At 31.7% G+C, this 21989-nt stretch overlaps 3 protein-coding genes across 3 annotated transcripts; all 3 read right to left on the reverse strand.

The window, feature by feature from the left end:
* Positions 1-10340: 10340 nt before the first annotated feature.
* On the reverse strand, positions 10341-12511 carry LOC132927657 (uncharacterized). The gene is given in 1 exon segment (XM_060992236.1): positions 10341-12511. A coding segment is annotated over 1 exon segment (1779 nt). The 5' UTR covers positions 12305-12511; the 3' UTR covers positions 10341-10525.
* A 1851-nt stretch (positions 12512-14362) lies between these two features.
* LOC132927658 (uncharacterized) lies at positions 14363-16056 on the reverse strand. Its single transcript, XM_060992237.1, has one exon. It carries the CDS (start codon positions 15968-15970, stop codon positions 14363-14365), a length of 1608 nt encoding a protein of 535 aa, XP_060848220.1. The 5' UTR covers positions 15971-16056.
* A 2377-nt stretch (positions 16057-18433) lies between these two features.
* LOC132927655 (uncharacterized) lies at positions 18434-20594 on the reverse strand. The gene is given in 1 exon segment (XM_060992234.1): positions 18434-20594. A coding segment is annotated over 1 exon segment (1779 nt). The 5' UTR covers positions 20388-20594; the 3' UTR covers positions 18434-18608.
* Positions 20595-21989: the final 1395 nt, after the last annotated feature.

Raw genomic sequence — 21989 nt, forward strand, 5'->3', positions numbered from 1 at the left:
ATAAGTTGGTCATAATGGACTTTGAGTTCTTAATAGTGGATAAAACATGCATTGTGGTTATCTCTGGAGCTACATCAAATATCCAAGTTAGATCCATGTTTCCAATTTTTGAAAAGTAGACCTGAGGAGAATATAATAGTAGTGTGGCATTCACATTCTGAAAGAAATTCGAGAATTAATTAATATATCTTTAAAAATAATTTAATATAAAAATAATTAATTTCATATCACTAATAAAATGTTATAAAGTATAGATATTTTACGAATTAAATGAAAGAAATAGAAAATAATAAATTAATAGAACATGAAAATATACATTTTAAATCGCACAAAGGAAAGAGATTATTAACAGACATATCTTTAAAGTCAAATAAAAGTAATAATTTCCCCACAGATTCATCGGTAGTAGTTCTATCCGAATCGTTAGTTTTAGCATAGACGTTAAATATATAAGCAATGCTATCGGCAACAGTTGCTACAACACACTATAGAATCTTGTGGTGTCGATACTTTTTATGAGACCTTTGACAATTATAAATTATAATAGAATATTTTCATACATAGCAGAGACACATAAGTTGGTCATAATGGACTTTGAGTTCTTAATAGTGGATAAAACATGCATTGTGGTTATCTCTGGAGCTACATCAAATATCCAAGTTAGATCCATGTTTCCAATTTTCGAAAAGTAGACCTGAGGAGAATATAATAGTAGTGTGGCATTCACATTCTGAAAGAGTTTCGAGAATTAATTAATATATTTTTAAAAATAATTTAATATAAAAATAATTAATTTCATTTCACTAATAAAATGTTATAAAGTATAGATATTTTACGAATTAAATGAAAGAAATAAAAAATAATTAATTAATAGAACATGAAAATATACATTTTAAATCCCACAAAGGAAAGAGATTATTAACAGACATATCTTTAAAGTCAAATAAAAGTAATATTTTCACCCACAGATTCATCAGTAGTAGTTCTATCCGAATCGTTAGTTTTAGCATAGACGTTAAATATATAAGCAATGCTATCGGCAACAGTTGCTACAACACAGTATAGAATCTTGTGGTGTCGATACTTTTTATGAGACCTTTGACAATTATAAATTAATAATAGAATATTTTCATACATAGCAGAGACACATAAGTTGGTCATAATGGACTTTGAGTTCTTAATAGTGGATAAAACAAGCATTGTGGTTATCTCCGCTGCTACATCAAATATCTTAGTTAGATCCATGTTTCCAATTTTCGAAAAGTAGACCTGAGGAGAATATAATAGTAGTGTGGCATGCACATTCTGATAGAGATACGAAAATTTAATAAAATATTTTTTTAAATAATTTAAAATAAAAATTATAAATTTCATTTCACTAATAAAATGATATAAAGTATAGATATTTTACGAATTAAATAAAAGAAATAGAAAATATTAAATAAATAGAACATGAAAATATACATTTTAAATCGCACAAAGGAAAGAGATTATTAACAGACATATCTTTAAAGTCAAATAAAAGTAATATTTTCCCCACAGATTCATCAGTAGTAGTTCTATCCGAATCGTTAGTTTTAGCATAGACGTTAAATATATAAGCAATGCTATCGGCAACAGTTGCTACAACACACTATAGAATCTTGTGGTGTCGATACTTTTTATGAGACCTTTGACAATTATAAATTAATAATAGAATATTTTCATACATAGCAGAGACACATAAGTTGGTCATAATGGACTTTGAGTTCTTAATAGTGGATAAAACAAGCATTGTGGTTATCTCCGCTGCAACATCAAATATCTTAGTTAGATCCATGTTTCCAATTTTCGAAAAGTAGACCTGAGGAGAATATAATAGTAGTGTGGCATGCACATTCTGAGAGATACGAGAATTTAATGAAATATTTTTTTAAATAATTTAAAATAAAAATTATAAATTTCATTTCACTAATAAAATGATATAAAGTATAGATATTTTACGAATTAAATAAAAGAAATAGAAAATATTAAATTAATAGAACATGAAAATATACATTTTAAATCGCACAAAGGAAAGAGATTATTAACAGACATATCTTTAAAGTCAAATAAAAGTAATAATTTCCCCACAGATTCATCGGTAGTAGTTCTATCCGAATCGTTAGTTTTAGCATAGACGTTAAATATATAAGCAATGCTATCGGCAACAGTTGCTACAACACACTATAGAATCTTGTGGTGTCGATACTTTTTATGAGACCTTTGACAATTATAAATTATAATAGAATATTTTCATACATAGCAGAGACACATAAGTTGGTCATAATGGACTTTGAGTTCTTAATAGTGGATAAAACATGCATTGTGGTTATCTCTGGAGCTACATCAAATATCCAAGTTAGATCCATGTTTCCAATTTTCGAAAAGTAGACCTGAGGAGAATATAATAGTAGTGTGGCATGCACATTCTGATAGAGATACGAGAATTTAATAAAATATTTTTTTAAATAATTTAAAATAAAAATTATAAATTTCATTTCACTAATAAAATGTTATAAAGTATAGATATTTTACGAATTAAATGAAAGAAATAAAAAATAATTAATTAATAGAACATGAAAATATACATTTTAAATCCCACAAAGGAAAGAGATTATTAACAGACATATCTTTAAAGTCAAATAAAAGTAATATTTTCACCCACAGATTCATCAGTAGTAGTTCTATCCGAATCGTTAGTTTTAGCATAGACGTTAAATATTCTAAGCAATGCTATCGGCAACAGTTGCTACAACACACTATAGAATCTTGTGGTGTCGATGATTTTTATGAGACCTTTGACAATTATAAATTAATAATAGAATATTTTCATACATAGCAGAGACACATAAGTTGGTCATAATGGACTTTGAGTTCTTAATAGTGGATAAAACAAGCATTGTGGTTATCTCCGCTGCTACATCAATAATCTTAGTTAGATCCATGTTTCCAATTTTCGAAAAGTAGACCTGAGGAGAATATAATAGTAGTGTGGCATTCACATTCTGAAAGAGTTTCGAGAATTAATTAATATATTTTTAAAAATAATTTAATATAAAAATAATTAATTTCATTTCACTAATAAAATGTTATAAAGTATAGATATTTTACGAATTAAATGAAAGAAATAAAAAATAATTAATTAATAGAACATGAAAATATACATTTTAAATCCCACAAAGGAAAGAGATTATTAACAGACATATCTTTAAAGTCAAATAAAAGTAATATTTTCACCCACAGATTCATCAGTAGTAGTTCTATCCGAATCGTTAGTTTTAGCATAGACGTTAAATATATAAGCAATGCTATCGGCAACAGTTGCTACAACACAGTATAGAATCTTGTGGTGTCGATACTTTTTATGAGACCTTTGACAATTATAAATTAATAATAGAATATTTTCATACATAGCAGAGACACATAAGTTGGTCATAATGGACTTTGAGTTCTTAATAGTGGATAAAACAAGCATTGTGGTTATCTCCGCTGCAACATCAAATATCTTAGTTAGATCCATGTTTCCAATTTTCGAAAAGTAGACCTGAGGAGAATATAACAGTAGTGTGGCATGCACATTCTGATAGAGATACGAGAATTTAATAAAATATTTTTTTAAATAATTTAAAATAAAAATTATAAATTTCATTTCACTAATAAAATGATATAAAGTATAGATATTTTACGAATTAAATAAAAGAAATAGAAAATATTAAATTAATAGAACATGAAAATATACATTTTAAATCGCACAAAGGAAAGAGATTATTAACAGACATATCTTTAAAGTCAAATAAAAGTAATAATTTCCCCACAGATTCATCAGTAGTAGTTCTATCCGAATCGTTAGTTTTAGCATAGACGTTAAATATATAAGCAATGCTATCGGCAACAGTTGCTACAACACAGTATAGAATCTTGTGGTGTCGATACTTTTTATGAGACCTTTGACAATTATAAATTAATAATAGAATATTTTCATACATAGCAGAGACACATAAGTTGGTCATAATGGACTTTGAGTTCTTAATAGTGGATAAAACAAGCATTGTGGTTATCTCCGCTGCAACATCAAATATCTTAGTTAGATCCATGTTTCCAATTTTCGAAAAGTAGACCTGAGGAGAATATAATAGTAGTGTGGCATGCACATTCTGATAGAGATACGAGAATTTAATAAAATATTTTTTTAAATAATTTAAAATAAAAATTATAAATTTCATTTCACTAATAAAATGATATAAAGTATAGATAATTTACGAATTAAATAAAAGAAATAGAAAATATTAAATTAATAGAACATGAAAATATACATTTTAAATCGCACAAAGGAAAGAGATTATTAACAGACATATCTTTAAAGTCAAATAAAAGTAATAATTTCCCCACAGATTCATCGGTAGTAGTTCTATCCGAATCGTTAGTTTTAGCATAGACGTTAAATATATAAGCAATGCTATCGGCAACAGTTGCTACAACACACTATAGAATCTTGTGGTGTCGATACTTTTTATGAGACCTTTGACAATTATAAATTATAATAGAATATTTTCATACATAGCAGAGACACATAAGTTGGTCATAATGGACTTTGAGTTCTTAATAGTGGATAAAACATGCATTGTGGTTATCTCTGGAGCTACATCAAATATCCAAGTTAGATCCATGTTTCCAATTTTTGAAAAGTAGACCTGAGGAGAATATAATAGTAGTGTGGCATTCACATTCTGAAAGAAATTCGAGAATTAATTAATATATCTTTAAAAATAATTTAATATAAAAATAATTAATTTCATATCACTAATAAAATGTTATAAAGTATAGATATTTTACGAATTAAATGAAAGAAATAGAAAATAATAAATTAATAGAACATGAAAATATACATTTTAAATCGCACAAAGGAAAGAGATTATTAACAGACATATCTTTAAAGTCAAATAAAAGTAATAATTTCCCCACAGATTCATCGGTAGTAGTTCTATCCGAATCGTTAGTTTTAGCATAGACGTTAAATATATAAGCAATGCTATCGGCAACAGTTGCTACAACACACTATAGAATCTTGTGGTGTCGATACTTTTTATGAGACCTTTGACAATTATAAATTATAATAGAATATTTTCATACATAGCAGAGACACATAAGTTGGTCATAATGGACTTTGAGTTCTTAATAGTGGATAAAACATGCATTGTGGTTATCTCTGGAGCTACATCAAATATCCAAGTTAGATCCATGTTTCCAATTTTCGAAAAGTAGACCTGAGGAGAATATAATAGTAGTGTGGCATTCACATTCTGAAAGAGTTTCGAGAATTAATTAATATATTTTTAAAAATAATTTAATATAAAAATAATTAATTTCATTTCACTAATAAAATGTTATAAAGTATAGATATTTTACGAATTAAATGAAAGAAATAAAAAATAATTAATTAATAGAACATGAAAATATACATTTTAAATCCCACAAAGGAAAGAGATTATTAACAGACATATCTTTAAAGTCAAATAAAAGTAATATTTTCACCCACAGATTCATCAGTAGTAGTTCTATCCGAATCGTTAGTTTTAGCATAGACGTTAAATATATAAGCAATGCTATCGGCAACAGTTGCTACAACACAGTATAGAATCTTGTGGTGTCGATACTTTTTATGAGACCTTTGACAATTATAAATTAATAATAGAATATTTTCATACATAGCAGAGACACATAAGTTGGTCATAATGGACTTTGAGTTCTTAATAGTGGATAAAACAAGCATTGTGGTTATCTCCGCTGCAACATCAAATATCTTAGTTAGATCCATGTTTCCAATTTTCGAAAAGTAGACCTGAGGAGAATATAACAGTAGTGTGGCATGCACATTCTGATAGAGATACGAGAATTTAATAAAATATTTTTTTAAATAATTTAAAATAAAAATTATAAATTTCATTTCACTAATAAAATGATATAAAGTATAGATATTTTACGAATTAAATAAAAGAAATAGAAAATATTAAATTAATAGAACATGAAAATATACATTTTAAATCGCACAAAGGAAAGAGATTATTAACAGACATATCTTTAAAGTCAAATAAAAGTAATAATTTCCCCACAGATTCATCGGTAGTAGTTCTATCCGAATCGTTAGTTTTAGCATAGACGTTAAATATATAAGCAATGCTATCGGCAACAGTTGCTACAACACACTATAGAATCTTGTGGTGTCGATACTTTTTATGAGACCTTTGACAATTATAAATTATAATAGAATATTTTCATACATAGCAGAGACACATAAGTTGGTCATAATGGACTTTGAGTTCTTAATAGTGGATAAAACATGCATTGTGGTTATCTCTGGAGCTACATCAAATATCCAAGTTAGATCCATGTTTCCAATTTTCGAAAAGTAGACCTGAGGAGAATATAATAGTAGTGTGGCATGCACATTCTGATAGAGATACGAGAATTTAATAAAATATTTTTTTAAATAATTTAAAATAAAAATTATAAATTTAATTTCACTAATAAAATGTTATATTGTATACATATTTCACGAATTAAACAAAAGAAATAGAAAATATTATTTTAATAGAACATGAAAATATTCATTTTAAATCGTACAAAGGAAAAAGATTATTAACAGACATATCTTTAAAGTCAAATAAAAGTAATATTTTCATCCACAGATTCATCAGTAGTAGTTCTATCCGAATCGTTAGTTTTAGCATAGACGTTAAATATATAAGCAATGCTATCGGCAACAGTTGCTACAACACACTATAGAATCTTGTGGTGTCGATACTTTTTATGAGACCTTTGACAATTATAAATTAATAATAGAATATTTTCATACATAGCAGAGACACATAAGTTGGTCATAATGGACTTTGAGTTCTTAATAGTGGATAAAACATGCATTGTGGTTATCTCTGGAGCTACATCAAATATCCAAGTTAGATCCATGTTTCCAATTTTTGAAAAGTAGACCTGAGGAGAATATAATAGTAGTGTGGCATTCACATTCTGAAAGAAATTCGAGAATTAATTAATATATCTTTAAAAATAATTTAATATAAAAATAATTAATTTCATATCACTAATAAAATGTTATAAAGTATAGATATTTTACGAATTAAATGAAAGAAATAGAAAATAATAAATTAATAGAACATGAAAATATACATTTTAAATCGCACAAAGGAAAGAGATTATTAACAGACATATCTTTAAAGTCAAATAAAAGTTATATTTTCACCCACAGATTCATCAGTAGTAGTTCTATCCGAATCGTTAGTTTTAGCATAGACGTTAAATATATAAGCAATGCTATCGGCAACAGTTGCTACAACACACTATAGAATCTTGTGGTGTCGATGATTTTTATGAGACCTTTGACAATTATAAATTAATAATAGAATATTTTCATACATAGCAGAGACACATAAGTTGGTCATACTGGACTTTGAGTTCTTAATAGTGGATAAAACAAGCATTGTGGTTAACTCCACTGCTACATCAAATATCTTAGTTAGATCTATGTTTCCAATTTTCGTTAAGCAGACCCGAGGAGAATGTAGTAGTAGTGTGGCATGCACATTCTGATAGAGATACTAGAATTTAATAAAATATTTTTTAAAATAATTTAAAATAATAATTATAAATTTCATTTCACTAATAAAATGTTATAAAGTATAGATATTTTACGAATTAAATAAAAGAAATAGAAAATATTAAATTAATAGAACATGAAAATATACATTTTAAATCGCACAAAGGAAAGAGATTATTAACTGACATATCTTTAAAGTCAAATAAAAGTAATATTTTCACCCACAGATTCATCAGTAGTAGTTCTATCCGAATCGTTAGTTTTAGCATAGACGTTAAATATATAAGCAATGCTATCGGCAACAGTTGCTACAACACACTATAGATTCTTGTGGTGTCGATACTTTTTATGAGACCTTTGACAATTATAAATTAATAATAGAATATTTTCATACATAGCAGAGACACATAAGTTGGTCATAATGGACTTTGAGTTCTTAATAGTGGATAAAACAAGCATTGTGGTTATCTCAGCTGGAGCTACATCAAATATCCAAGTTAGATCCATGTTTCCAATTTTCGAAAAGTAGACCTGAGGAGAATGTAGTAGTAGTGTGGCATGCACATTCTGATAGTAGCATTTTGAATAGGTTATAATTAACACAGTTTAATATTTTGGATTTAACATGCTATGACAAACTACTTAACAAAAAATTTTCCATACCATTCGAAAAGTTCAAAACTAGACAAATAATATACAATGTAGATATATATTGACTTTTCAAAATCAGAACGTCTACTTAGTTTAGTAAAATCCCACGAGATGATATGTAAAAATAAACACAAAATTACGTACACTCATGATCCAAGAGTGGATGTTATATACCCAAAATGTATTTTTGACTTGATAACACTCAAACAGAGATACGAGAATTTAATACAATATTTTTAAAAATAATTTAAAATAAAAATTATAAATTTAATTTCACTAATAAAATGTTATATTGTATACATATTTCACGAATTAAACAAAAGAAATAGAAAATATTATTTTAATAGAACATGAAAATATACATTTTAAATCGCACAAAGGAAAGAGATTATTAACAGACATATCATTAAAGTCAAATAAAAGTTTTTTTTTCACCCACAGATTCATCAGTAGTAGTTCTATCCGAATCGTTAGTTTTAGCATAGACGTTAAATATATAAGCAATGCTATCGGCAACAGTTGCTACAACACACTATAGAATCTTGTGGTGTCGATGATTTTTATGAGACCTTTGACAATTATAAATTAATTATAGAATATTTTTATACATAGCAGAGACACATAAGTTGGTCATAATGGACTTTGAGTTCTTAATAGTGGATAAAACAAGCATTGTGGTTATCTCCTCTGCTACATCAATAATCTTAGTTAGATCCATGTTTCCAATTTTCGAAAAGTAGACCTGAGGAGAATATAATAGTAGTGTTGCATTCACATTCTGAAAGAGTTTCGAGAATTAATTAATATATTTTTAAAAATAATTTAATATAAAAATAATTAATTTCATTTCACTAATAAAATGTTATAAAGTATAGATATTTTACGAATTAAATGAAAGAAATAGAAAATATTAAATTAATAGAACATGAAAATATACATTTTAAATCGCACAAAGGAAAGAGATTATTAACTGACATATCTTTAAAGTCAAATAAAAGTAATATTTTCACCCACAGATTCATCAGTAGTAGTTCTATCCGAATCGTTAGTTTTAGCATAGACGTTAAATATATAAGCAATGCTATCGGCAACAGTTGCTACAACACACTATAGATTCTTGTGGTGTCGATACTTTTTATGAGATCTTTGACAATTATAAATTAATAATAGAATATTTTCATACATAGCAGAGACACATAAGTTGGTCATAATGGACTTTGAGTTCTTAATAGTGGATAAAACAAGCATTGTGGTTATATCAGCTGGAGCTACATCAAATATCCAAGTTAGATCCATGTTTCCAATTTTCGAAAAGTAGACCTGAGGAGAATGTAGTAGTAGTGTGGCATGCACATTCTGATAGTAGCATTTTGAATAGGTTATAATTAACACAGTTTAATATTTTGAATTTAACATGCTATGACAAACTACTTAACAAAAAATTTTCCATACCATTCGAAAAGTTCAAAACTAGACAAATAATATACAATGTAGATATATATTGACTTTTCAAAAATCAGAACGTCTACTTAGTTTAGTAAAATCCCACGAGATGATATGTAAAAATAAACACAAAATTACGTACACTCATGATCCAAGAGTGGATGTTATATACCCAAAATGTATTTTTGACTTGATAACACTCAAACAGAGATACGAGAATTTAATACAATATTTTTAAAAATAATTTAAAATAAAAATTATAAATTTAATTTCACTAATAAAATGTTATATTGTATAGATATTTCACGAATTAAACAAAAGAAATAGAAAATATTATTTTAATAGAACATGAAAATATACATTTTAAATCGCACAAAGGAAAGAGATTATTAACAGACATATCATTAAAGTCAAATAAAAGTTTTTTTTTCACCCACAGATTCATCAGTAGTAGTTCTATCCGAATCGTTAGTTTTAGCATAGACGTTAAATATATAAGCAATGCTATCGGCAACAGTTGCTACAACACACTATAGATTCTTGTGGTGTCGATACTTTTTTTTTTTTTTTTTTTTTTTTTTTTTTTTTTTTTTTTTTTTTTTTTTTTTTTATAGCTTTTAGTATGTAACTATAATAGCTCAACAATTATTAAGTAAAACAAGTAATAGCTATGACAAAAATATAGTAAAACAATATATGGTAGTTAAAAAGAAAGAAGTAACAAATTATAGTATCTAATTAAATAATGATATGCGTAGATACCACCTTATATTACAAAGCCAGCTTCCAATAAAAAATGTATTATTTTTTTTTTATAACTGTTTCGACTTGGGTGTTGAGTATAGAAGGGAGAGTGGGAGGAATGTTTAAGAACTTAATATAATTAATCAAGGATGTACGCTTAGAATACAATGACGGACAGTCAAATAGTAAATGAGAGATGTCACAGATGCTTTCGGTTATGTGTAGTGTACAGAGGGGAGAGTCATTTAGGCCAAGTTTGTATGCATGATCTGGAAGAAGTGAGTGGCCCACGCGGAGTCGGTTAAAACGGACAATGATAGACCGTGGTAGGTCTAAGTTGTAGAACCAAGTTTTTTTATTAGTGATACTGGGGACAATTGATTTATACCTAGAAGCAAAGTGAGCAGGCAGGTTATTCCAGTGATTGGACCAGAGGCTGATAATATGACGACGCAATAAAGGGGAAAAATCGGTCCAAGGCAATTGCGCAAGAGGAGGAAGGATAGTATAGGATGCAGCTTTGGCGAGCTCGTCAGCCGTTTCGTTCCCATGTATGCCGATGTGGCTAGGGATCCATAAAAATTGAATATGATGATTGGACTGCTCGAGAGTGTATATATATGATTTAATTAGAAAAACAAGAGGGGATAATTTAGAATTAAATGGATTAGATGTAAGAGATTGTAAGCAGGACATGGAATCAGAAGCAATTAAGTATCTATTAGGGGCTAAATCAGAAATAAAAAGAAGAGCTTCGAGAATAGCGTAACATTCAGCAGTGAAGGAAGAGGACGAAGGGGGGAGATTGTTAGAGAAAGAAATATGAAGATCGGGAATATAGAAGGCATAGCCGGCTGATAAAGGAGACACTGAACCATCGGTGTATATGATAGTGAAGTTGGGGTAATTAAGATTGAGGAAATTAGAAAAAAGTTTATTAACAAAAGAAGAAGACATAGATTTAAGTTCAACGAGTGAAAAATTAGAAAAATTGTCAATTTGGACTAAAGGGGTATAAAGGAGAGAGTCAAAAGGTTGCTCATAGAGTGGAAGTTTATAAGAGTTTAAGACAAATTGGTGAAAATTGGAGAGAGAGTTTGCAGCAATTGATAGGACCGGCATTGACTTGGGTGTATAACGCCAAGTGATATATAGAGAATAGAAGGTATCGAATATAATGTGGTTGGAATGAGCTAAAGATTTTAAAATGAATTTTCCTGCGAGCCATCGGCATCTAATATTAAAAGGAGGACAGAAGGTTTCAACTTCCATCGCCGGACCAGGGGTAGACCTAACATATCCCATTATAGTTCTAAGACAAGACGATTGGAGCATATTAATTTTTTTCCAGTTGGAGTAGGCGGCCGAGCCGAAAAGAAAACAACCATAGTCCAATTTAGAACGTATGATAGAGCGATAAATGGATAGCAAGCTAGAAGGATGGGATCCCCACCAAGTATTAGATACAGTCCTGAGGAAGTTTGACCAACGGGATGTGAAGAGAGAAAGTGAAGATATGTGAGGTATCCAACGCAGTTTGGTATCAAGGGTAATGCCTAAATAGGTTACGGTTGTAGCAAAAGGAATGAGTTAATTGTTTAGGTATATGTTATGTGGATCAAAATATCTGCGCCGAGTAAAAATAACCGATTTACATTTCTCAGGAGCGATTTCCAGAGATACATTAGATAAAATGGTTTTTAGATCTTGAAGAGCAGCATTTAATCGTTCTATGGCAAGAGGTAGAGATTTATTTGAAGAAAAGATGACCATATCATCTGCGTAGATAAGGCAGTTATGGCCAGACTTTGAGAGATTTTTTGCAACGAGGCTCATGTATATATTAAATAGAAGGGGACTGAGGCAACTTCCTTGTGGGAGACCTGTGAATGTAGAACGAGAACTAGAAGAACCAAATGAAGAAGAGAAAACGAGATTCCTTTTATTGAAAAGGGAGAGTAATATATTGCCGAATTCCGGAGGGGCATTTAAAGAGATAATATAATCAACAAGAATATGTATATTAACAGAGTCAAACGCACCCCGTATGTCTATGAAAGTGGCCACAAAATATTCTTTATTATTGAAGGAATGATAGATGTTACCAATGAAAGTTGAGAGGCATTCTATGGTACCCATGCCTTTCCTAAACGCGAAAAGATTAGGAGGCAGTATGGAATTTGATTCGAGCCACCAGTCAAGTCTTGTTTTGAGCATATGCTCAAAAACTTTACATAGTGAGGAGGATAGTGCAATAGGACGGAAAGATGTATTTGAATTTGATTTAGGTATCGGAATGACTCTGTAGAAACTCCATGAAGTAGGGAACAGCTGAGTGACTAGCAAATTATTGAAAATATCAAGAAGAGAGGCTAACGCAATATCAGGAAGTTGTTTTAGCAGTGCGGGCGAAATGTTGTCGAGTCCCGGGGCAATGGATTTCCGTGAAAATATAGCAAACTTTAATTCGGAGATTGTAAATTTGTTAGAAAGAACGTGAGGATGTGACGTATGGGGGTAGTAAGGAGGACTAGTTTCTAATTCGGAGGGGGCGTAGCTCGGAGCAATTTTAGCGCAAAATGCGTCAAACCAATCATCGTTATCAGGGCGTATGGTGGGAATAACACAATTTTTAAATCTTCTAGCTGTGGCCCAAAGATATTGAATTGAACAGGAAGGGTTTAAATTGGAACAAAACTTTTTCCAGCTATTTCTTTTTTCATTTTTAAGAAGACGAGTGGTGTGTGCACAGACGTTGCGGTATTTGAGAAGATCAGATAAACTGCCAGAGCGACGAAAAATTTTAAAGTGTAAGGATCTAGTTTTGACGGCCTCCGAACAAGACGGGTTCCACCACAAGGGAGAGGATGTATGCAATTTAGGATTGGTTTTTTTAACTGGTATAGCCAAATTTGCGGCGTTTAATATAATTTCTGTAAAGTTGGAGTAAGAATTAATTAAGGCAGAGTCCTCGGCAGCCGAGGATATCGCGTCTTGGATATTGAGTCTGAAAGAAGTCCAATTAGCCTTGTTGAAGTTATAGGGTGTGTGACTAATGAGAATGTTATTGGGTTGATGGTGAGATCGGGTAAAATTTGAGAGACTCCTGTTAGTAGCTGAAATTATAATAGGTATGTGGTCACTACCATGAGGCTCACCCAGAGTGTGCCAGGATAGGTTCCAATATAGGTTTGGGGAACAAAAAGATAAATCTATAGCAGAGTCCGTAGAATTAAGCCGTCCAATGTGGGTAGGACTGCCATCATTGAGTATACAAAGGCCGAGAGAATCTATAGTATTGTAAATAATGTTTCCACGGGGAGACGAAGAATCGGAGCCCCAGGCCGGATGAAAGGAGTTAAAATCGCCACAGAGAATAGAATTACAGGAAATCAGGCTAAACAGAGATTGCCAAACGATAACAGGTACGTTGGAACTACTAGGGATGTAGCAGGACCATATCTCTAGGGGAGGAGATGAATCTGATACAATCTCAACGCCTATAATATCCATTTTGTAATTATTAAGATTGTTCCTAATGATATTATCTATAAGAATTGGTCTAGATTTAAGAGAATGATGGATTGCTACAGCCACACCACCAAACCCATCGGGTCGATCCGATCTGTAGATTCTAAAAAAAGGTATATTAATAGAACGGGAGGGATTGAGCCAGGTTTCGGAAAGTATAGCAATAGAGCACTTATGTGCATGAAGGAGGTGCATAAGAGACGGGAGACGTGCTGAAAGACTTCTAACATTCCACTGTAAGATAATCAAGTTGTTGGTAAAAGAGTTATTATTCATGTTAAGAGACATATGAGTTGCATATAGATATTTGTGAGTCTAGAGTAATAATATGTTAGAGTAATTAAATATCCTAGGTACTTGCGTTTAGGATAAATGTTTAACATTAGGTATAGCTAGTAAGGAAGTTAGAGAAGACTCAATTAGTGATTGAAGGGAAGAGGAGGAGAAAGGAGAGGATAAGGAGGGGGAGTTGATTAAAGTTTCGGATAATTTTATGGATAATGTATGTACCCAAGAAAGATCGTTTAGATTATTCACTAACGGGTTGTGTTGGTTAGAGATATTATTTAAATAACTGCCATTAGGAGGAGAATAAGATGAAACAACAGGTAGGACAACTCTATTATTATTTGACATATTAAGAGGTTTTCTTTTGTTTTTTTTAGAATTAAAAAAATGATGACTTTCATTTAAAATAGGAAAGTTCTCCTCATTAAGAGGAATATCAGTATTTAAATTATTAGAATTTGGAAGCTGGCTATTTACAATATCAGAGTATTTAAAAGCAGACGTACAATATTTATTTTTCTTAAAATCTAAGGCGTCTTTGTAAGAGAGATTCTCTGTAGCCATGATTCTCTTGATGTCCTTTTGAACAGACCATTCCTGGCAACTACGATCAGTGGCAACATGAGGAAGTTTGCAGAAGAGGCATAAGGGGTCCGTGGCGTGGACGGTCGGGCATTCTGTGATAGAATGTTTGGAGCCGCCACAATGACCGCATCTTGGATCACTGCGACAGAATTTTTGCGTGTGTCCGTAACGTAGACAACGATTACATTGTACCGGAGAACGGATGCTGGGGTTTACTTCAAAAATCATATTGTAGATCGAAATGTGTTGAGGTAGTTTAGGAGACAAAAATTTAAGTTCAACGATGCGTGTAGCTACGATATTGCCATCTTTTCTAATAGAAATGCGTTTGAAGCTTACAATTGGAGAACTTGATTGAACTCCATCCCGAAAATCGTCCTCGGAGACGTCTGGATCTAGTTTTATTATACCAAAAGAGTAGATAAGGTTCGATGGGATATTCGCTGTAAAACCATGTTCGTTTAGAGTCTCGGAGTTCAAACAAAGATTTCCGTTCAAAATCGAATCAAAGCTAATTTTGATTTTTTTTGAGCCAGCGGGCTTGATATTGGTTATACCGGTGAAATTAGTAGAAAAAAATTTTGCTGCCTTTATTGGGTGCCAATTCCCCAAGTTTTTATTTAAATCAATGCATTCAACTAGTATCATGACGGGGCCAATATAATCGGATGGGAAGATCTGTTGTGAGCATTGAGACAACATAATTATATCATTGGAAATAACAGTGGAGTGTATAGAAGCGGTTGCAGGTGTAGAGTTTATTTCAGGTACTAAAAACGATGTAGGGTCATTAGCGTTATCAATAGATAAACCGTCATTAGTGACCGGGTCTATCGACAGATTGTTGTCAATAGGTGCGGAGTCCATATAATTGAAGGTCGAAGGCGACGTATTTAGAACCGGAGTGTTTTCCATAATATGTTGAAGTCCGGGAGACGTGGGTGTAAGTAAATTAGAATTCGACTTACGTGCATTTTTTTTAGATACGACGAGAGTGTAGTTGGAATCCGAGGAACGATTGGTAGACAGCGTAGGTTTTATTTTGTTCGGGGCGGGAGATTTGCTCACACGAGAGTCGCCGCCCGAAGACGACGACATAATTAGTAATAAGCCGCGTTAACGATGTATACGAAACAATAACGGTAACTGCGATAAGAGTAAGCGAAAGGCACAACCGAACACTATGACTGCAGAAACGCGACTGGTCGATACTTTTTATGAGACCTTTGACAATTATAAATTAATAATAGAATATTTTCATACATAGCAGAGACACATAAGTTGGTCATAATGGACTTTGAGTTCTTAATAGTGGATAAAACAAGCATTGTGGTTATCTCAGCTGGAGCTACATCAAATATCCAAGTTAGATCCATGTTTCCAATTTTCGAAAAGTAGACCTGAGGAGAATGTAGTAGTAGTGTGGCATGCACATTCTGATAGTAGCATTTTGAATAGGTTATAATTAACACAGTTTAATATTTTGGATTTAACATGCTATGACAAACTACTTAACAAAAAATTTTCCATACCATTCGAAAAGTTCAAAACTAGACAAATAATATACAATGTAGATATATATTGACTTTTCAAAATCAGAACGTCTACTTAGTTTAGTAAAATCCCACGAGATGATATGTAAAAATAAACACAAAATTACGTACACTCATGATCCAAGAGTGGATGTTATATACCCAAAATGTATTTTTGACTTGATAACACTCAAACAGAGATACGAGAATTTAATACAATATTTTTAAAAATAATTTAAAATAAAAATTATAAATTTAATTTCACTAATAAAATGTTATATTGTATACATATTTCACGAATTAAACAAAAGAAATAGAAAATATTATTTTAATAGAACATGAAAATATACATTTTAAATCGCACAAAGGAAAGAGATTATTAACAGACATATCATTAAAGTCAAATAAAAGTTTTTTTTTCACCCACAGATTCATCAGTAGTAGTTCTATCCGAATCGTTAGTTTTAGCATAGACGTTAAATATATAAGCAATGCTATCGGCAACAGTTGCTACAACACACTATAGAATCTTGTGGTGTCGATGATTTTTATGAGACCTTTGACAATTATAAATTAATTATAGAATATTTTTATACATAGCAGAGACACATAAGTTGGTCATAATGGACTTTGAGTTCTTAATAGTGGATAAAACAAGCATTGTGGTTATCTCCTCTGCTACATCAATAATCTTAGTTAGATCCATGTTTCCAATTTTCGAAAAGTAGACCTGAGGAGAATATAATAGTAGTGTTGCATTCACATTCTGAAAGAGTTTCGAGAATTAATTAATATATTTTTAAAAATAATTTAATATAAAAATAATTAATTTCATTTCACTAATAAAATGTTATAAAGTATAGATATTTTACGAATTAAATGAAAGAAATAGAAAATATTAAATTAATAGAACATGAAAATATACATTTTAAATCGCACAAAGGAAAGAGATTATTAACTGACATATCTTTAAAGTCAAATAAAAGTAATATTTTCACCCACAGATTCATCAGTAGTAGTTCTATCCGAATCGTTAGTTTTAGCATAGACGTTAAATATATAAGCAATGCTATCGGCAACAGTTGCTACAACACACTATAGATTCTTGTGGTGTCGATACTTTTTATGAGATCTTTGACAATTATAAATTAATAATAGAATATTTTCATACATAGCAGAGACACATAAGTTGGTCATAATGGACTTTGAGTTCTTAATAGTGGATAAAACAAGCATTGTGGTTATATCAGCTGGAGCTACATCAAATATCCAAGTTAGATCCATGTTTCCAATTTTCGAAAAGTAGACCTGAGGAGAATGTAGTAGTAGTGTGGCATGCACATTCTGATAGTAGCATTTTGAATAGGTTATAATTAACACAGTTTAATATTTTGAATTTAACATGCTATGACAAACTACTTAACAAAAAATTTTCCATACCATTCGAAAAGTTCAAAACTAGACAAATAATATACAATGTAGATATATATTGACTTTTCAAAAATCAGAACGTCTACTTAGTTTAGTAAAATCCCACGAGATGATATGTAAAAATAAACACAAAATTACGTACACTCATGATCCAAGAGTGGATGTTATATACCCAAAATGTATTTTTGACTTGATAACACTCAAACAGAGATACGAGAATTTAATACAATATTTTTAAAAATAATTTAAAATAAAAATTATAAATTTAATTTCACTAATAAAATGTTATATTGTATAGATATTTCACGAATTAAACAAAAGAAATAGAAAATATTATTTTAATAGAACATGAAAATATACATTTTAAATCGCACAAAGGAAAGAGATTATTAACAGACATATCATTAAAGTCAAATAAAAGTTTTTTTTTCACCCACAGATTCATCAGTAGTAGTTCTATCCGAATCGTTAGTTTTAGCATAGACGTTAAATATATAAGCAATGCTATCGGCAACAGTTGCTACAACACACTATAGATTCTTGTGGTGTCGATACTTTTTTTTTTTTTTTTTTTTTTTTTTTATAGCTTTTAGTATGTAACTATAATAGCTCAACAATTATTAAGTAAAACAAGTAATAGCTATGACAAAAATATAGTAAAACAATATATGGTAGTTAAAAAGAAAGAAGTAACAAATTATAGTATCTAATTAAATAATGATATGCGTAGATACCACCTTATATTACAAAGCCAGCTTCCAATAAAAAATGTATTATTTTTTTTTTATAACTGTTTCGACTTGGGTGTTGAGTATAGAAGGGAGAGTGGGAGGAATGTTTAAGAACTTAATATAATTAATCAAGGATGTACGCTTAGAATACAATGACGGACAGTCAAATAGTAAATGAGAGATGTCACAGATGCTTTCGGTTATGTGTAGTGTACAGAGGGGAGAGTCATTTAGGCCAAGTTTGTATGCATGATCTGGAAGAAGTGAGTGGCCCACGCGGAGTCGGTTAAAACGGACAATGATAGACCGTGGTAGGTCTAAGTTGTAGAACCAAGTTTTTTTATTAGTGATACTGGGGACAATTGATTTATACCTAGAAGCAAAGTGAGCAGGCAGGTTATTCCAGTGATTGGACCAGAGGCTGATAATATGACGACGCAATAAAGGGGAAAAATCGGTCCAAGGCAATTGCGCAAGAGGAGGAAGGATAGTATAGGATGCAGCTTTGGCGAGCTCGTCAGCCGTTTCGTTCCCATGTATGCCGATGTGGCTAGGGATCCATAAAAATTGAATATGATGATTGGACTGCTCGAGAGTGTATATATATGATTTAATTAGAAAAACAAGAGGGGATAATTTAGAATTAAATGGATTAGATGTAAGAGATTGTAAGCAGGACATGGAATCAGAAGCAATTAAGTATCTATTAGGGGCTAAATCAGAAATAAAAAGAAGAGCTTCGAGAATAGCGTAACATTCAGCAGTGAAGGAAGAGGACGAAGGGGGGAGATTGTTAGAGAAAGAAATATGAAGATCGGGAATATAGAAGGCATAGCCGGCTGATAAAGGAGACACTGAACCATCGGTGTATATGATAGTGAAGTTGGGGTAATTAAGATTGAGGAAATTAGAAAAAAGTTTATTAACAAAAGAAGAAGACATAGATTTAAGTTCAACGAGTGAAAAATTAGAAAAATTGTCAATTTGGACTAAAGGGGTATAAAGGAGAGAGTCAAAAGGTTGCTCATAGAGTGGAAGTTTATAAGAGTTTAAGACAAATTGGTGAAAATTGGAGAGAGAGTTTGCAGCAATTGATAGGACCGGCATTGACTTGGGTGTATAACGCCAAGTGATATATAGAGAATAGAAGGTATCGAATATAATGTGGTTGGAATGAGCTAAAGATTTTAAAATGAATTTTCCTGCGAGCCATCGGCATCTAATATTAAAAGGAGGACAGAAGGTTTCAACTTCCATCGCCGGACCAGGGGTAGACCTAACATATCCCATTATAGTTCTAAGACAAGACGATTGGAGCATATTAATTTTTTTCCAGTTGGAGTAGGCGGCCGAGCCGAAAAGAAAACAACCATAGTCCAATTTAGAACGTATGATAGAGCGATAAATGGATAGCAAGCTAGAAGGATGGGATCCCCACCAAGTATTAGATACAGTCCTGAGGAAGTTTGACCAACGGGATGTGAAGAGAGAAAGTGAAGATATGTGAGGTATCCAACGCAGTTTGGTATCAAGGGTAATGCCTAAATAGGTTACGGTTGTAGCAAAAGGAATGAGTTAATTGTTTAGGTATATGTTATGTGGATCAAAATATCTGCGCCGAGTAAAAATAACCGATTTACATTTCTCAGGAGCGATTTCCAGAGATACATTAGATAAAATGGTTTTTAGATCTTGAAGAGCAGCATTTAATCGTTCTATGGCAAGAGGTAGAGATTTATTTGAAGAAAAGATGACCATATCATCTGCGTAGATAAGGCAGTTATGGCCAGACTTTGAGAGATTTTTTGCAACGAGGCTCATGTATATATTAAATAGAAGGGGACTGAGGCAACTTCCTTGTGGGAGACCTGTGAATGTAGAACGAGAACTAGAAGAACCAAATGAAGAAGAGAAAACGAGATTCCTTTTATTGAAAAGGGAGAGTAATATATTGCCGAATTCCGGAGGGGCATTTAAAGAGATAATATAATCAACAAGAATATGTATATTAACAGAGTCAAACGCACCCCGTATGTCTATGAAAGTGGCCACAAAATATTCTTTATTATTGAAGGAATGATAGATGTTACCAATGAAAGTTGAGAGGCATTCTATGGTACCCATGCCTTTCCTAAACGCGAAAAGATTAGGAGGCAGTATGGAATTTGATTCGAGCCACCAGTCAAGTCTTGTTTTGAGCATATGCTCAAAAACTTTACATAGTGAGGAGGATAGTGCAATAGGACGGAAAGATGTATTTGAATTTGATTTAGGTATCGGAATGACTCTGTAGAAACTCCATGAAGTAGGGAACAGCTGAGTGACTAGCAAATTATTGAAAATATCAAGAAGAGAGGCTAACGCAATATCAGGAAGTTGTTTTAGCAGTGCGGGCGAAATGTTGTCGAGTCCCGGGGCAATGGATTTCCGTGAAAATATAGCAAACTTTAATTCGGAGATTGTAAATTTGTTAGAAAGAACGTGAGGATGTGACGTATGGGGGTAGTAAGGAGGACTAGTTTCTAATTCGGAGGGGGCGTAGCTCGGAGCAATTTTAGCGCAAAATGCGTCAAACCAATCATCGTTATCAGGGCGTATGGTGGGAATAACACAATTTTTAAATCTTCTAGCTGTGGCCCAAAGATATTGAATTGAACAGGAAGGGTTTAAATTGGAACAAAACTTTTTCCAGCTATTTCTTTTTTCATTTTTAAGAAGACGAGTGGTGTGTGCACAGACGTTGCGGTATTTGAGAAGATCAGATAAACTGCCAGAGCGACGAAAAATTTTAAAGTGTAAGGATCTAGTTTTGACGGCCTCCGAACAAGACGGGTTCCACCACAAGGGAGAGGATGTATGCAATTTAGGATTGGTTTTTTTAACTGGTATAGCCAAATTTGCGGCGTTTAATATAATTTCTGTAAAGTTGGAGTAAGAATTAATTAAGGCAGAGTCCTCGGCAGCCGAGGATATCGCGTCTTGGATATTGAGTCTGAAAGAAGTCCAATTAGCCTTGTTGAAGTTATAGGGTGTGTGACTAATGAGAATGTTATTGGGTTGATGGTGAGATCGGGTAAAATTTGAGAGACTCCTGTTAGTAGCTGAAATTATAATAGGTATGTGGTCACTACCATGAGGCTCACCCAGAGTGTGCCAGGATAGGTTCCAATATAGGTTTGGGGAACAAAAAGATAAATCTATAGCAGAGTCCGTAGAATTAAGCCGTCCAATGTGGGTAGGACTGCCATCATTGAGTATACAAAGGCCGAGAGAATCTATAGTATTGTAAATAATGTTTCCACGGGGAGACGAAGAATCGGAGCCCCAGGCCGGATGAAAGGAGTTAAAATCGCCACAGAGAATAGAATTACAGGAAATCAGGCTAAACAGAGATTGCCAAACGATAACAGGTACGTTGGAACT

Source organism: Rhopalosiphum padi, chromosome 3 (assembly GCF_020882245.1).
Source record: "Rhopalosiphum padi isolate XX-2018 chromosome 3, ASM2088224v1, whole genome shotgun sequence".
Classification (NCBI taxonomy): Eukaryota; Metazoa; Arthropoda; class Insecta; order Hemiptera; family Aphididae; genus Rhopalosiphum; species Rhopalosiphum padi.